Source organism: Macaca mulatta, chromosome 6, assembly GCF_049350105.2.
Source record: "Macaca mulatta isolate MMU2019108-1 chromosome 6, T2T-MMU8v2.0, whole genome shotgun sequence".
In the NCBI taxonomy this organism is placed as follows: domain Eukaryota; kingdom Metazoa; phylum Chordata; class Mammalia; order Primates; family Cercopithecidae; genus Macaca; species Macaca mulatta.
In genome coordinates this window covers 138,429,752-138,447,723 of record NC_133411.1, presented here as the reverse complement: position 1 = coordinate 138,447,723, position 17,972 = coordinate 138,429,752, and the positions used below count along the sequence as shown (strand labels likewise).

At 34.8% G+C, this 17,972-nt stretch overlaps 1 protein-coding gene across 1 annotated transcript in view; it reads right to left on the bottom strand.

Annotated features, from left to right (window-relative positions):
* The window catches only part of ADAMTS19 (ADAM metallopeptidase with thrombospondin type 1 motif 19), a 282,768-nt gene that overhangs the window by 219,753 nt on the left and 45,043 nt on the right, over positions 1-17,972 (bottom strand). The window contains exon 3 of the mRNA XM_001099247.5: positions 4,265-4,430. Coding sequence (XP_001099247.4) covers positions 4,265-4,430 — 166 coding nt within the window. The remainder of the gene's footprint in view (positions 1-4,264; positions 4,431-17,972) is intronic.

Genomic DNA, 17,972 nt, shown 5'->3' with positions numbered 1-17,972 from the left:
CACTCAAGCTGGAGTACAGTGGTGAGATCATGGCTTACTGCAGCCTCAAACTCCTGGGCACAGATGATCCTCCCACCTCAGCCTCCCGAGTAGCTAGGACTACAGGTACACCACTATGACTGGCTAAACAAATGTTCTTACAATAATTACACAGGAGTGGTAGAAAGAGATGACAGGCAAAATATTAGGAGGTAGACAGCATCATGAATAAACTCAATCAGACTTAGAGAAAGAAAAGGCAGAAGGTTAGGTTAGATTAATACTTTTTTTTTTAAGTTGTTACTTGTGATTTGGTTGGGGGGTTTATTTTTAATTTTCAAGAGACTAGATAAACAGTCAAGGATATCAGAAGAGGCATTTGGGAGGAGAGTTGATGGGTTAAGCTTTAGATTTATTAAGTCTGAGATGTTTGAGGACATCTGAACAGAAGTTACTATTACATATATATATATATGTGGAAGTCAGGAGAAAGATTGAAATGGAGACACTCTGGAATTAATCAATGTAAAGCTGAACCCACATTGGCTTTGGATTATATCACCCTGGGAAAGTAGGTGGAATAAGAAGTAGAAAAAAAAAAGGAAGTCCTGACAAATGCCTGTATTCAGGGGTAAACAAAAAAAGAAGACATTCCCATAGAAGGACAGAGAAGGAGATGCAAGAAATGTAAAAGGAGGATAGTTTATAAAATGAAGGGGATAGTTTATAAAATGAGAGGCTTTTTATCTGTACCAAGAGTGGTAGATAGATCAGGTAAGACAGAGTTAGAAAAGTATATTTCCCTCAGTGTCCCAGCTGGTGACAGCTGTGATGGCCCCAATCTGTCAGTTTCCTTTGTCCTTATTTTCATTTAAACAGGCTACCTGGAAAATTCTAGGTTTCTAAAAAATCTCAACTTCACAGTAGACTCTGCCATATAAGTTATCCATTGTCTGTGAAAAACATGCATATTGAAGTAATCTTTTTATTAAGTTGCTCCCTTTGATGTTTTTATTACATACAACTATGCAGAGCTCATTCTTCATCTCCTAAATCTTTAGACCATGTTGTATCCAAATGCATGTATAAAAACAACACAGTTGATACTGTACACTTGCAGTCAGAGATGAAATGTAGAATTATTCACCAGTGTTCAGTGTGTGCTCTCTATAATGCCCACCACAGATTGACAATAATCTCCACAATACTTATGGATGGAGTATGGGAACTAGTTCAGTAGCGGCCTGGTTAAGTCAGCTGTAAGAATGGAGACAGATGATCTCTACATCCTGCCTAAACTTTGTCTTCAACTCTGTAAATCTCTTCTTTTTTCCTACTGAGTCTTAGACATACTCATGTGTTTATACTAAAATGTTAATACAAACTGATAGTGTCACTTGAAGATAACGTCCTTACCAGGGCACACAAGTCCCTTCAGTTTCTAGTCCACGACTACTTTTCCAGGGCTGTGTCTTATCAAGTACAGAAACTTGGTTTCCGCTCCCTTGATGCCTTCTCATGCCTTTATACTTTTTCATGTGCTGTTCCTTCTGCCTGAAATGTTCTTGCCTCATTAACATGTAACAACATGCACTAAAAACTTCATGTTTCTCATGTTTAATACATAATGTCACTTAATTCTGAGGACAGTCTTCAGGTTCAAGTATCACTATCCCCATTTTCTATATGGTAAGTGGACCTTTTGAGAGATAAAGTAAGCTTCCTAAGATCACACAGAGAGAAGTAGCATATACAAGCAGTCTGATTCCGAAGTCCACTATCTCAGCCTGGACTCTGTTCCCTTTTCTTCCTCTAGTCTTAGTAAGTTTTACTTGATCTTTGAGACTCAATTGTCCATTTTCAGGAGCTTGGGATCTTGTGTGCTAAGTCTATTTTAGTTCTTATCACACTATGGTGTAATTACTGATTTACCAGTTTGTTAAAATAATATATTGTTCACCTCTTGAGAATAGAAACTGTCATTTATCTCCACATTCATGTAAGGTGACACATTCATGTAAGGTTGTGCTTACATTACAAACAAAAAATCTAAGTTTCAAAAGTTATGGTAATTGCTCAAGATTACCTAGGCTGGAGTGAGACTAAAGCTGGACCTTGAACCTGAGGCCTCTGACTCTCAAACTCATGTGCTTTCCCTTCCTTTACATTATGTTCTAGTACAATAACACAACAAAGTCATTTTAAAACAGGAAAATCCCTGTTTGGAAAAAAATATTCATGTAAGTAATACATATAAACATAAGCTACCTAAAACTTTGGAAACATTAAGAGAGTGCAAAGACCAAGTTGAAGAAAAGCAAACTTAATAATTTCATTTTCCAGAGGCAAATACTGCAACATTATCAAAATTTGGACCATGTTATTAATTTGTTAATATATCCGCCTGAAATAAGAAGAGAAGGGCTACAATTGGACATGTCAGTACCAGTAAATTAATATTTTATTCCACGGATTGCTAATTTTAAAATGATTTTTAAAATTCTGAACCTTCAAAAAGCATCTGAAAATAGGTAAGCTCAGTAAATCATTTAGCTGATGATAGCTTAACACTCCTTACATGCAAGTTCTTGGCCCAAGTAGGTCAACATCTACATGTAACAATCATGCCTACAAAAATATATATATATCAGAAACTTTATGCACAACATTTGCCAAATATGAACTGTGTGTTTATGCTTTATTAACCTACTATAATTCAGAATTTTCTCGAAACCTTTCCTCTATACATAATGGCATACAAAGCCTGCTTTGTGTCATCAGAGTACATGAGTAATTAGAACAGCTGGAACTTAACAATTATTCAAAAGTTACACAATGCAGATTTTCAGTATAACTCATACAAAACAATCTCCTTAAATGGACTAAATCCAAACTATTGCTGTCGTTTTTATCATTTCCCAATACAGAAGCTTTTCTTTTGCTTGTTCATAATGCTACACCTTTTGTTCAGCAGACTTTATCTTCTTTATATCTACAGTGTTTGTAATAGAGAAGAGGGATATGTCTTATTTAAACTGGCTTGATTGTGGACATGGAATACTGTGACGTGGAGACAGACTCAACTGCTTTTGATGATGATTCCTGTACAAAATGACATCATGAGTTTTTACAAAAGAAAACGGAAGTAACAGATCAATTTGAGATAAAAATATATTCTAAATAGAAATATAGTATTTTTCTGAATCTGAACACCCTAGGCAATTGATGATATAGACATCCTATGGTCTCTAAAATTTGACTTATTGTCACCATGCACGTATCTAATCTAGCCTCAAATAGCATAATCAATTTTAGAATTGATATCTCAATACAAGCTACATTGGCACTTAAAATCTGCAAGTCAAATTTTAAAGTCCTTACACTGAAAAATTTTCAATAAATTCATATTTCCTCAGATTCTAACTGGAAATATTTCTTAAATCAGTAAATACCCTGAGATGTCTGGATTCCATGTCTAAAGATTTTTCCTAGGAAAACTTTTAATTTTTTTCTGAATATTAGCTATGACTTTCAGATCCTACTTATGTAACAGAAATCATTCATTTTCTTCACCATACTTGCAAACACCACAGATCTCTGCCTAAGGGAAGTAAGAAAGTACATGAAACAGTCACCCTCATTTTGTTCCTGTAAAGAACTGGCAGACAAAAAGAGCCGAGGATTTGATGGTTGGGAATGTTTATGAGCCTCTGAAAAGTTCCAGACTTAAGGGATTTGAATACTGAGAACAAAATTCAAACGTATAAATCTTTACTCTTCTTCCTATTCTGAAGCTAATTTTAACCTCCAAAATGATGTTAGATGGGAAAAAGAAAATAAAGAAAAAGAAAGAAAGAGAAGATGAGGATGCTTCTAGTCCAAGTAAAGAGATGTCTATGATGCTTTCATAGAGGTGGACTAAAATAAGGCTATGAGCTCACAGTATTCAGTTTCAGGGTATCTGGAATTATCTGTGTCATTTCTATTCCAGTAAAGTGATCAGTATCCCATGAGGAACACTTTACAATTCAAGAAAAGTATAGGATATGTTATATGATAATCTCTAAAGTCCTTTTGAGTTTCTACTTTTTGATGTTAAAATGTAGTGCTTCATAAAAAACTAAAAGATAATCCTACAATTGATACATTTAATTGTTACTAACCAAAAGATTCTACATTAAAAATAAATAAGTAAAGCTAGTAAATAGATGAGAGAGATTTTTTTTTAAAAGTAGTCATCTCACATTGAATGTTTACTTAAACTCTTTCAGGAGAAGGCATTTACCTGAAATGATACCACAGTAATGACTGTGAAGAGCTGACTTCTCTGTGACTTTTTCCTCCATGGACCTTTTCTGCCTATATACACGGTGTGGGTGACCTGTTATGGCCATTGTATCATTGAGTGGCTCAATAAATATGAAGTCCTCATTGAGCTGTATAAATCCCATCTGGAATATATAACACAAAAAGATATGTAAGAAATACCATTTGAAAAAATACTTTTAGATTCTTCCACTCATACATTGTTTTTGTTAACAAACATGCATACAGTCTTCTAGTGAAACTAACTTAGCAACCCCACTAGTAAGGTAACTATCTTCCCATTTTATTACTTCATCGTTATGTACTTTATTGCACTAACATAAACTTCATTTAGTTAGTCTTAGCCTGTGTGGGTGGGAGGCTAGACGCCAGCAACAGATGCACAGTAAAAATTTTGGAATGTTAAAGGTTCACTTTGGGAGACCCATGGGGTCACTTAAATGTACAGCACGTACAGAAAGAGCAATACAGTTTTTAATTGCATACATGACACAGTCCAACTTTTTGACAGTCATTATTTAATATAGTAATTCATATAACATGTTAAGACAAATGCAAGAGACAAATGCAAGAGGCATCAAAATTAATATATAAAATATTATTAAAGTCTTCTACTATATATTTTAAAAGCCCTTGAAGAATAAGAGAAAAATGAAGCATTACTTATATAAACAAGTTTCATTTCACATAGTGACATGTTTTAAAAGTCATTCAATTGTGAGACAGAGGGTTAAAACTGTAAAATACAGTTATGATCAATAAAAAGTACTTATAACAAGTAGGTATACTTGTAATATTTTGAGGCTAAGCCTAGTCATTTCTTCCTTTCCTTTTTTAGAATATAAATTTACATTATAACTGGGAAAGTGTTCCACATGAAAGAACATGCTATGACTTGATCTTTTCCATTTTTAATATTTAACTCCGTATAATTAATATAGATATATATTTATAGATAGCATACATTCAACTATATTCTCTTTAGCAAATAGTTTTGAGTAAATCATATACTAAAACCTGTATTACCAATCTGCTAACATCAAAGTTCTTAATTCTGTTTTGAATGATCAATGTCAATTTTATGTATATTTCATTTCAATTTGACCCAAATATAAGTCGCACAATAATAATATAATTATTTTCTAAAGTGGAAATTAAAAAAATACATATACCCTGAAAGAAATGCATGTTTTCTTTGGAAGTACAGAAGAAAGTTTTAAAAATGTGTTTGAATTATTAGAGTATTGCATCTTCCATTGCTAATATTCTACTTCATTTCATTCTGTACCAAATAAAGTAAACCAAGAGTAAATCTTAAAATCCTAATCAATCTCATTTTATTGAATGAGTTTTATCACTAAAAATTATCAAGAATGAGAATAAGCAATTTTATCACCTTGATCTGTCCCCCTCCTCTCTCTCCTTTTCTCTCTCTCCCTCTCCCCCTCTATTTGTTTCCCTACGTCTCAATCTCTCTCTCTTTCTCTCTCTCTCTCTCGCTCTTGCTCTTGCTCTCGCACACACACACACACGTACACAGGCACACAAATATATTCGGGGGTAGGGGATAATGAAGAAAGATTTACTCTAATGAACCTTTAAAAATATTAGGCATATATGTGGGCCAAATATTTGTATAATTTTAATATGCCTTCAAATACCTTCAAATAAGTTCTTTCATTTTCCATACATATTTTACTTCTCTCAATCTGAAACTAGCTTGTATTTTAAGGTAATTACATCAAATCCAGCAGTTTTTCCCTTGAGCTTAATTTAATGAGAAACAAGAAAATATTAAAGATAAAATTATTAAATAATAGCAATTTTATCACCTTGATCTGTCCCCCCTCCTCTCTCTTTCTCTCTCTCTGTCTCCCTCTATTGGTTTCCCTATGTCTCACTCTCTCTCTCTTTCTCTCTCTCTCTCACACACACACACACACACACACACACACACACACACACACACACACAAATATATTCGGGGGTAGGGGATTATGAAGAAAGATTTACTCTAATGAACCTTCAAGAATATTGGGCATATATGTGGGCCAAATATTTGTATAATTTTAATATGCCTTCAAATACCTTCAAATAAGTTCTTTCATTTTCCATACATATTTTACTTCTCTCAATCTGAAACTAGCTTGAATTTTAAGGCAATGACATCAAATCCAGTAGTTTTCCCTTGAGCTTAATTTAATGAGAAACAAGAAAATACTAAAGATAAAATTATTAAATAATAGCCATTAAAGATGTAGTACATCTACACATAAATTAAGAATAGGTGGTGGTGTGTTACACATTATTGACCTAGGCTAAAAATAAAGAAATATGTTATTCTTGTCTTATGGATTAGTGTAATTCTGAGAGTTACTAAGTTTTCAAGGTCACTCATAAAATTGACAGTGAGGCTGATAATTAAAATAATAATTATGATACTCAGCACAGCTCAGGCAAACATGCTCAGTTTCTGAAAATCATAAATTTGTGATTCAATACATCCTTTCAACCAGGTTATAAACATGGTTAGATTTATAACAATAAACCTTATAAAATTTAATTGCATACTATCACATAAAATTTAATGACTCCAAGAACAGATTCTGAACTGGGTTCATAACTTACTGCTAGCTGTGTAACTACAAGAAACTAACAAGTTAGAAGGAACAGAAAGCAATGCTCTTATCATGGGTAATGCTCTGATAATGGGTAACCAGTCAATAAATGTTTGCTGTTATTTTAATTTTAGTAATAAGGACAATCATAATAAATATAAGCACCCAAACATTTGAGTATAAGCTGAAAAACAGAGTACAAAGGATCTAACTTTATTAATTTTTGTATCCCTGTTAGCATGTAAATTACTGTCTGAAATAAATTATATTGTTGTTTTGTTAGGATTTGGAAGCTTCTTCATTACAAAACATTTTCTGTTGTATTAGAATTTTATCTACAGACACTTTTAAAAACAAGAAAGCTACTTTTAAAAAGGAAAAAAACAAGTTGGAATACTTATAAGTGGTGACTCATTCATTCAATACATGTTTATAGTCTGACCACTGTGTTCCAACTCAGTTCACTCTAGGGCATATTTAGCACCAAGAGTCACACCATGAACTTTCTATCTGGGCCTAGAATACTATCCTATGTCACACAAAGTGCCCTAGCATGAATATGTGTCATTCAAGATACTGGTTCATATTAAAGCAGAATTATAGAAAATCTTGAGGTTTTCTGTGTCCCTGCAAAGGGCTCACTTTTTCCATTAATAAAATAAACTGTTTTATCTGCACTGTGATTTTACAAGCTATGAAAGAACATGAACCCGTATTAACCTTTCTGCACAAGTGCCCTTGTGCTGGGCAATCCACAATTAGGCAGCCTTTGCTTTAGTGCAAATATTGTCCTCTGAATTTCAGCAGGAAATAAAATATTATGTGAATGAATATGGCACAATGCATTATCTAAAATAAACGCCTAGTATATGTGTTTTTCACATTTTCCTTTTTAAATTTTTCGAAAACATTTTAACTCGAGTCATTTCATGTAAATATCTGGATGTAAAATTAAGTTTAACAGTTGTTTTCTAATTTATTTCTGTCTTCATAGGCATTTTCTCATATGATTACATCTGTTGTTTTGTCATTTAGTGTTATCTGAGTTCTCAATTTAGTAAGAATTTCTGTAGTTTGCAATTTAGCATTGCTTTTGTGAAAATAAGCTACCAGTCATTTCTTTTCTTACTGGTTGAAATTTCTTTTTCTCCATTTATGTGGCTCTGTGCTTTTTAAAATAACCATTAACTTTTATCTCCATGTAGATGTGCTGACACTACCACCAACTTCTAATCAAAACATAAAATTCGATTTGGACCATGTACAGGAATGTTCATATATTGTTACTTTACCTCATTATTTATAAATGGTTCATTTATTCAAATTCAAGTTAACTATGGGCTATTAAATAAACAGATCCTAAAGCATATAAGATCTAACTAAAGAGTTAGAAGGAACAGAAAGAAATCTGATACTCTCCATTCTTTTCCCCACTCCTACTGGGATGACTATTTCACTTCAACTATCTCACTTCCAAATCACTGACATAACCAAAGTACTACCACAATTATCTGAAGTTTTCTCTTCATTCTTCCATGCTTCTTTCTTGCAATTTTCTTCATGTTCCATAACCTCTGATTTTTAGCTAAAGTTTCAGTGAACTGGCTTAAGGTATTTTTTGAGGGTGAGTTGAACAAATACATATTGAGCATTCATTAGATACTTAACATTGCAAGAGTCATGATAAAATCCTATTTTTAAAAAAATATGATCCAGCAATTCCACTTCTGGGTATATATGCAAAGGAAATGAAATCAGTATGTCAAAGAGAGATCTGCACCCTCATGTTTATTGCACCACTATTAACAATAGTCAAGATGTGGAATCAACCTAAGTGTCCATTAACAGATGAATGGATTAAAAAATGGTGTGTGTGTGTGTGTAGACGGAATACTACTCAGACTTAAAGAAAATCCTGTCATTTGTGACAACATGGATGAATGTGAAGGGCATTATATTAAGTAGAATAAGCCAACTACAGAAACAAATACTGCACTATCTCACTTACATGTAAAATCTAAAAAAGTCAGACTGACAGAAGCAGAGAGTAGAATGGTAGTCAGCAGAAGGAGAGAAAGGGAGTTTGGGAAGATGTTGGTCAAAGGATCCAAAATTTCAGTTAGACAAGAGGAATAAGTTCAAGAGACTTACTGCACAACATGGTGATTGTAATTAAAAACAATGCATTATATATTTGAAAATTGTCAAGAGAGTAGTTTTTAAATGTGGTCATCACAAAAACCTGATAAGTATGTGAGATAACAGACACATTAATTGATTTAATCTTTGCACAGTATATGCATATATCAAAACATTTTGCACACCAAAAATATGTGCATTTGTGATGTATTTGTAATTTTTGTCATTTAAAATAATTTAAAAATATATAGCGTATCATAATAACTAGATGTCCTAAGTGCTGATGGACATGTGAAAGGTGATAGATCATTATAAATTCAGGATCTGAGAAAGGTACCCAAGGACAGCAGGATTTGCATAAGACAAGTGCAAGGATGCTCCTTATAGAGGAGGCATTATGAGTGGGGGCAAAGAGGATGGAGAGTCTAGGCAACAGTTGGAAGATGTCTGGTTTGAGCAGAGAAATGGGAAAATATAGTTGGAAAATAAAATAAACTCATATAATTGAAAAAAAATATATGACAATGTTCTTGATGGGACAATGAAAGCCAATGTCTTGAATATCAAATATCTTAGGATGTAAGTCTATTGTTCCAATGTACGGTACATCTGAGAATTAGCGAGACACTAGAAGAAGCAGAAGTGTTTTGGTTGTAAACAGTGGTAACAGAAGTTGCTTAAAGGCTTTGGAATCAGTATATGCTTGTAAAAACATTTTAGACAAATGTCTGATGCAGTACATGATCTGAACTTCTATATAAGTTTGGCTTTATTTTCCTTTTTTTTTTTTTTTTTTTTTTTTTTTTTGAGATGGAGTGTCACTCTGTCACCCAGGCTGGAGCACAATGACATGATCTTGGCTCACTACAACCTCCGCTTCCTGGGTTCAAGTGATTCTCCTGCCTCAGCCTCCCTAGTAGTTAGGATCACATAATTTTAGTAGAGATGGAGTTTCTCCGTGTTGGCCAGGCTGGTCTTGAACTCCTGACCTCAGGTGATCCGCCCACCTCAGCCTCCCAAAATACTGGGAACACAGGTGTGAGCCTCCTCACCCACCCTGGCTTTATTTTCTTAAGTATTTTCTCATAAGGTTATAATGTATTAATATATTTCATTATAAAGCATTATATAGTTTCAAATGTAAGCATGACATAGGGCTTGGCATAAATTACAATGCCATATGTTTTTCTTATGCTATATTCAAATAAAATATCATTTCAGTATTACTGTAAATGGGAGTGATTTTTCACGCATTTGTGTATTCTATATCTACATATAAATCTGTATAAAACTACACTTCTGACACCTCATCTATCCTATTTTCTTATCATCTTAAAACACTCTTCCTGATGATCCTTTCAGTGTTTCCACAATATGCTCAGAAAGATAAAATCCTTCATGAAGATATATGAGGCCTATAAGGCTATGAGAATTGTATCATCTCCCTCTCCAGTTTTACTTTTACTACTCAAACTTCATATATAACAATAACAGACAAACTTTTACTGTGTGAACAAACATATTTCAAAATAACCTTTAGTTGCATGATTACATCTTGGCATTTTGCACACACTGCCTTCTCTTTCCAGAATGCTATTGGGTCTGTGAAGAGCTATCAATTCTTCAAAATCAAGCAGACCCTATCTTTTCTCCAGAGTAACCACTGCCTTCCCTATCTAATTCTACACCAGACATTTTCTGTTGTTGCACTAATATGTCTAATGTGGTTATAGTTTCATGTCTTTCTGATTAGACCATGAGCTACTTGAGGCTTTGGAATAGTGCTCATCTTCATGTCTTCAATACATAAGGTCTAATACATAACAAATGCTCAAGGAATGTTGCTCTTAACTCAATGTAGTCTTCCTTCTTGAGATAACGGAAAATGTATCCATCACTGCTCTGAAGAGCAGGTACTCACTCCACCTGTGATTTCATAGAGGGAAATAAGAATTTTATTTCTTCCACTGGGCATTTCCAATGTTGGCTTTCTTGTGTGCCCAAGTAGTATCTTTAGGAAAACTTTTCAGATGATCACATTGTTAACCTCATTCCATTTTCTTTCCTAACCAAAGGACTCCAAAGAGAATCATAAAACTCCAGTGATAGAAGGAAAGTTAGAAATCATCTGAGCATTATAGGAGTTTTAAAATAAAGAAAATCAATCCTTAGAAATATTGCATGGCTTGCCTAAAATTATACAGAGAGTTAATGTGAATGTCAGGGCTAGAGTGTAGGCTTCCCAGTTTCCATGCTAATTTTTGGTTTTGATACATCACGCTATCTTTGCTTGCGACCTACACTCTACTTAAATTTTTACTTACATTCTAGTTCCCCCTCCCAAATCCCCAAACTTCAGAAATTGTTCTGAGGTTGCCCACAATTTCCTTTTTTATTCCCCTCTCTGCAGCATTTGATCCTTGCCCACTTTTCTCCTCCTTGAATTACCACTGCCCTGGTCCTTTTTGTCTCTAGAAACTATTTCTGTTCCCTTAAATAGGGCATGTTCCTCATTCCAAGGTTGGCTTTTGATCAGCAATTGTTTTCTGCATCTATCACACTCAATGGTTTTATACCTCCTTTATGGAGATGATTCCCCAACCCCCTCACTCATAGTCAAGATTAACCCTCCTCTCCCATCCAAGTACTAACCAGGCCCGACCCTGCTTAGCTTCCGAGATCAGACGAGATCGGGCGCATTCAGGGTGGTATGGCCCTGTTTGCAGATGACATGATTGTATATTTAGAAAACCCCATTGTCTCAGCCCAAAATCTCCTTAAGCTGATAAACAACTTCAGCAAAGTATCAGGATACAAAATTAATGTGCAAAAATCACAAGCATTCTTATACACCAGTAACAGACAGAGAGCCAAATCATGAATGAACTTCCATTCACAATCGCTTTAAAGGGAATGAAATACCTAGGAATCCAACTTACAAGGGATGTAAAGGACCTCTTCAAGGAGAACTACAAACCACTGCTCAGTGAAATAAAAGAGGACACAAACAAATGGAAGAACATACCATGCTCATGGATAGGAAGAATCAATATCGTGAAAATGGCCATACTGCCCAAGGTAATTTATAGATTCAATGCCATCCCCATCAAGCTACCAATGTCTTTATTTACAGAATTGGAAAAAACTGCTTTAAAGTTCATATGGAACCAAAAAAGAGCCCGCATTTCCAAGACAATCCTAAGTCAAAAGAACAAAGCTGGAGGCATCACACTACCTGACTTCAAACTATACTACAAGGATACAGTAACTAAAACAGCATGGTACTGGTACCAAAACAGAGATATAGACCAATGGAACAGAACAGAGTCCTCAGAAATAATACCACACATCTACAGCCATCTGATCTTTGACAAACCTCAGAAAAACAAGAAATGGGGAAAGGATTCCCTATTTAATAAATGGTGCTGGGAAAATTGGCTAGCCATAAGTAGAAAGCTGAAACTGGATCCTTTCCGTACTCCTTATATGAAAATTGATTCAAGATGGACTAGAGACTTAAATGTTAGACCTAATACCATAAAAACCCTAGAAGAAAACTTAGGTAATACCATTCAGGACATAGGCATGGGCAAGGACTTCATCTCTAAAACACCAAAAGCAATGGCAACAAAAGCCAAACTTGACAAATGGGATCTAATTAAACTAAAGAGCTTCTGCACAGCAAAAGAAACTACCAGCAGAGTGAACAGGCAACCTACAGAATGGGAGAAAATTTTTGCAATCTACTCATCTGACAAAGGGCTAATATCCAGAACCTACAAAGAACTCAAACAAATTTACAAGAAAAAAACAAACAACCCCATCAAAAAGTGGGCAAGGGATATGAACAGACATTTCTCAAAAGAAGACATTCATACAGCCAACAGACACATGTAAAAATGCTCATCATCACTGGCCATCAGAGAAATGCAAACCAAAACCACAATGAGATACCATCTCACACCAGTTAGAATGGCAGTCATTAAAAAGTCAGGAAACAACAGGTGCTGGAGAGGATGTGGAGAAATAGGAACACTTTTACACTGTTGGTGGGATTGTAAACTAGTTCAAACATTATGGAAAACAGTATGGCGATTCCTCAAGGATCTAGAACTAGAAGTACCATATGACCCAGCCATCCCATTACTGGGTATATACCCAAAGGATTATAAATCATGCTGCTGTGAAGACACATGCACACGTATGTTTACTGCGGCACTATTCACAATAGCAAAGACTTGGAATCAACCCAAATGTCCATCAGTGACAGACTGGATTAAGAAAATGTGGCACATATACACCATGGAATACTATGCAGCCATAAAAAAGGATGAGTTTGTGTCCTTTGTAGGGACATGGATGCAGCTGGAAACCATCATTCTCAGCAAATTATCGCAAGAACAGAAAACCAAACACTGCATGTTCTCACTCATAGGTGGGAACTGAACAATGAGATCACTTGGACTCGGGAAGGGGAACATCATACACCGGGGCCTATCATGGGGAGGAGGGAGGGGGGAGGGATCGCATTGGGAGTTATACCTGATGTAAATGGCGAGGTGATGGGTGCTGACAAGTTGATGGCTGCAGCACGCCAACATGGCACAAGTATACATATGTAACAAACCTGCACGTTATGCACATGTACCCTAGAACTTAAAGTATAATAATAATAAAAAAAAATTAACCCTCCTCTCTCACTTCCCTTGTTTCACTTCAGTCATATCATTATTCTTTCAAAAGTAGTGCCACCTCTCAAAGTTTGTATATCTGTTTATGGCTCTACCTTTTTTTAGTTACCCAAGCTAAAAATTATATGGACCTTTACTCTTTTTCAAGTCTATTTAAAACTATTTATAAGCAAACAATAATATAATAATAGGCCTGTTTACAAGGCATTTTATATGCATTATTTCATTTAATCTATAAATAGAGCCTTGGACACATGCTAATTTCATCAATTTTATAATTGAAAAAAAAAGTGAACTTCAAAAAGATTTATTATGTCCTAAGATCACAAATCAGTATGTGGTGAAGACAAGATTCAAACGAAAGGCTGTCTGGTTTCAAACACACACTGCCTTTGTGAAGCTTTCTACAAAAGGGTAGGCCTGCCATATGAGTGTTATTTCAAAAAAAATCCTCATCTTAAAAAAATTTTACACTAAGAATTTGAACGTCAAGCATAACACCTCACAGATGGTAGATATCCAAAATTTGATATCAGTTGCCAGGCCAGGGCCCCATCCCTCCGAAAGCAGAAGACAAAAATACTACATCAAGGTTCTGAACTTTATCTTGAGCTGACTGTTGTATGTGATGAGACTTCTTGGCTGTCAAAGGCACACTGGCTTTCTAAGTGGACTGAGGTTTCACCTCCAGGCCTCCTTCAGCGGTGGATTCCCCAACAGTTCTCCCATGGCAGACTTGGTAGAATATTTCAAGGTTTTTGTTTCTCTTCTTCCTTTCTTTTAAGTCTCTTTTGTATTTTCTTTCCTACAATCTTTTCTGATCATACAACCAGAATTTAAACATAGTGGAACACTTAAAAATATGGTTTAAAAAATTCTTCTAAATCTTATCATACAGGATACTTACATATGAATGTATGTATATACTTCTAGTCAATTTAAATACACATATATATTTGTATTGTATATGTATCTGTCTGTGGGCATACGTTTGTGTGTATACACAGGCATAGATATATATTAGAATTTCATATTCTACTTTGTCCCATTTAAGAAAAGTTTGTTTCTCAATAGTATTATGTTATCTTTGTGTGTTTTTTAATTGCCAAATAATAGTTTATCCTCTAAATATATCATAATTTTATTAGTTATTTTTTCATCCAACTCTTTATTCAATAAATGTTTATTAGTATCACCTTTTTACAGTTAGAGCTCAGGGAACAGTAGTGAACAAGGTGGTCAAGGACCATCATCAACTTACACTCTAGGAAAGAAAATGATGCACCATTTATCCAGCTAGGTCAAAAAGATCTGTATTTGCTTCATAATCTGTGGTTAAGCTTTGTGTTGATTACTTATAATCTTATTTCTGTCTGTGTTCTAATTTGCAATAAAAAAAGACGAAAATATAGCCAGAAAGTACCCCTGTTAACAGATACCCAAAGACTAAGGCAGGCGTTGCAAGTGACCACCTAAGAAGATGAATTCACCCACCTCATACGACAAGAGTGAGATCCCCACAGACTGAGGAGCATCTCTGAAGAAAAGAGTCTCCCAAGAACCACAAATGTGGCCCATGAAAGACTGTCCATTTAAAGCACTTGGCAAATGTGGAGCTCAGCAATAATGTCCCAAAATGCTATCCATCACCTAAGAACCTGCTCCTCCTTCTGGGTGTCCATTAACAGCTCTAATGCTACAGAGCCAGAGAAAGCCCAGTGCACTGAATAGGAGGATTGAAAGCCATAGGTGGAGAAATAACAAAGACTCTGACTTCATTCTCCCTTTTTCACTGCATGTAATTTCTTCTACGAAAGCCTGAATGCAGAGGGCATGTGGCCAATTCACTTTAACTTTATGTGAATTTTGACAGTTTGAGGATTATAGAACAAATATTTGAAAGATTAGAGAATTGTGTGACTAAATTTACCAGAAGTCTTCTCAGAACCTACAAATAAACAACAGAGATAAAACTAGGAGGGGCAGGCAAGAGTTTTATTATGACCCTTGAGTCTTATTTACTTAATGAAAAGCTATGCATGTATAATATGAATTCAAATAGTGCCAAGTACTAGGAATGGGTTACAGAGTGATGTAGAAATGCCTGTTAAATGAGGGGACCTCAGAGAAGAGACTTCATGTATGGGAAGTGAGAATGTGAAATGGTTATCAGAAAGAAACCCAGGGGCATTCCATAGCAGGTTCACTTACTTGATTCATATTCAAAAACAATCCCTGATGAAAGTCCTCTTTGTTTTTTTTAAACCATCTATATTTTCTTGGACACTGCGTACAAATTTTATCATGGTGTGCTTCATGAGGGCTTCTTGTGGTATATCTTTCAACACAGTCATATTTACTTACATAATTACACAGGAACAAGTTCACTCCTACAAATGAATATTATATGGCTGTTCTTCATTTTCTTGTAAACTGCTGGCCTTTTCTATGTTTTTCTTTGATATTTAATAGAGATATAGATTTTAAAAGGTTCAAAATGTGCCTTTTCAACTCTATCATATACAACAGTACGAGAATAAATGGAAGCTACTCTCTGGCCTCTATGGTGAAGAAGTAAAAAGCAAGTGGTGAAGACTGGTCAAGTGGAAAATGAGTACTCCATCCTCACATTTAGATATCCAAAATGACTGCTTTAGTTGTTGTTGCTCTTGTTCTGATAGTTACCTCATTTCTCATTGTATATTCTAATTTTTGCTCAATATCAAGAGAAGCTATTTTCATACGCTTTCTTGTATCCGTTCACCTTACTGTAAACTCTTGTTACATGTAATAATTTGTAATTATTATTTTGGGCTATCTATGAATTATTTAAATATGCAAATAACATGTTAAAAATAGGGAGCAAATTTATTTTAAAATCTACTTTTTAGTTGTTTGCCAGTCTAGCCCCAATCTATTATGTTCCGATGTGACTTCCTGATGATTATTTAATGTTCATTACAAATATACCTATTGAATACCTGCCACGCAGCAGTATGCAAGTAATTGAGGATTCAAAGATGAAAACAGAATGAACCCCTGTCTTCATGGACTTTGTATATTTAGTGGGGATGATGAGGGAAGGACAGACAAAAATCAGGTATTCAGAAAAATACACTTAAGAAATTATAAATTGTAAAAAGCAGTATTAAAGAAACAAAGAAAGATCCAAAAAAAAAAAAAAAAAAGAGTGAATGCTAGAGAAGCCAGAAAGGGTAGCTCAATAACTAAGGAGATGGCATTTGAAGCAATAACTAAAGTGAAAGAAGGAGCCCACCATATGAAAACAAACTTAAATTGGGAAAAGATGGTGTCCCAGTTGAAGCGATGCCATAAACCAATGCTGTAATTCTGGAAGACATGTGGGAGAAACTCAACAAATATACTTTATGTTCACAAAGGTATACACTTCTAATTATCATTTATAACAATATATGTTTGTGTCCCATGTGTATATGTCACAGCAAAACATATTTCAAAAAGTAAAAAATAAAGAATAAGTAATATAGCTATAATACTTAGTACCAGAAGAAACAGGATTGCTCCTATAAAGCTTTCATTTTTCAAAATGAAAAATAAAGAATAAGTATAGCTAGAATACTTAGTACCAGAAGAAATGGTATTGTTCCTATAGGCAGAAGTCAAAGATGGGGAGAAAGGGCAGGATATTTTCTTTCTTATAGTAAGCATTAACTTTTTAAATGATGTACATATGACTTAGATTAATTTAAAAGAAGGAAGGATTGAAATGGAGAGACACAAGACTTGTTGGGAGGCAACTGCAGTAATTAAAGCAATAAATAATGGTGGCATTAGTGTAAAGTCTATTAGGAAACCCTACATACAAGCCAAACTCAGTTAAAAACTGACAGGTGGTGTGGAGACTGAGGCAGTGATAGGAGTCATACATAAACAATTATGGCAGCAAAAACAGAGCAGACAGGTTGGCAGGGCATGATTCATGTAGAGCTCTCGAGACCCTAAGCCATTTAGATTTTATTTGAAGTATAATTGGAAGCAAATGATGGTGGATGGCATGATCTAATGTAAATCTAAAGAAAACCATTCTTGCTGTTTTTCAGAAAACAGATTCTAGGTTGACCAAAAGTAGAATGAGGGAGGCCAGTTTGATGTCAGTTCCAATAATCCAGGTGCAAGATCACAGTGGCTAGGCTAAGGAGGCAACACATGGTGACTGGACTAAGGACGTGGAAAAAAG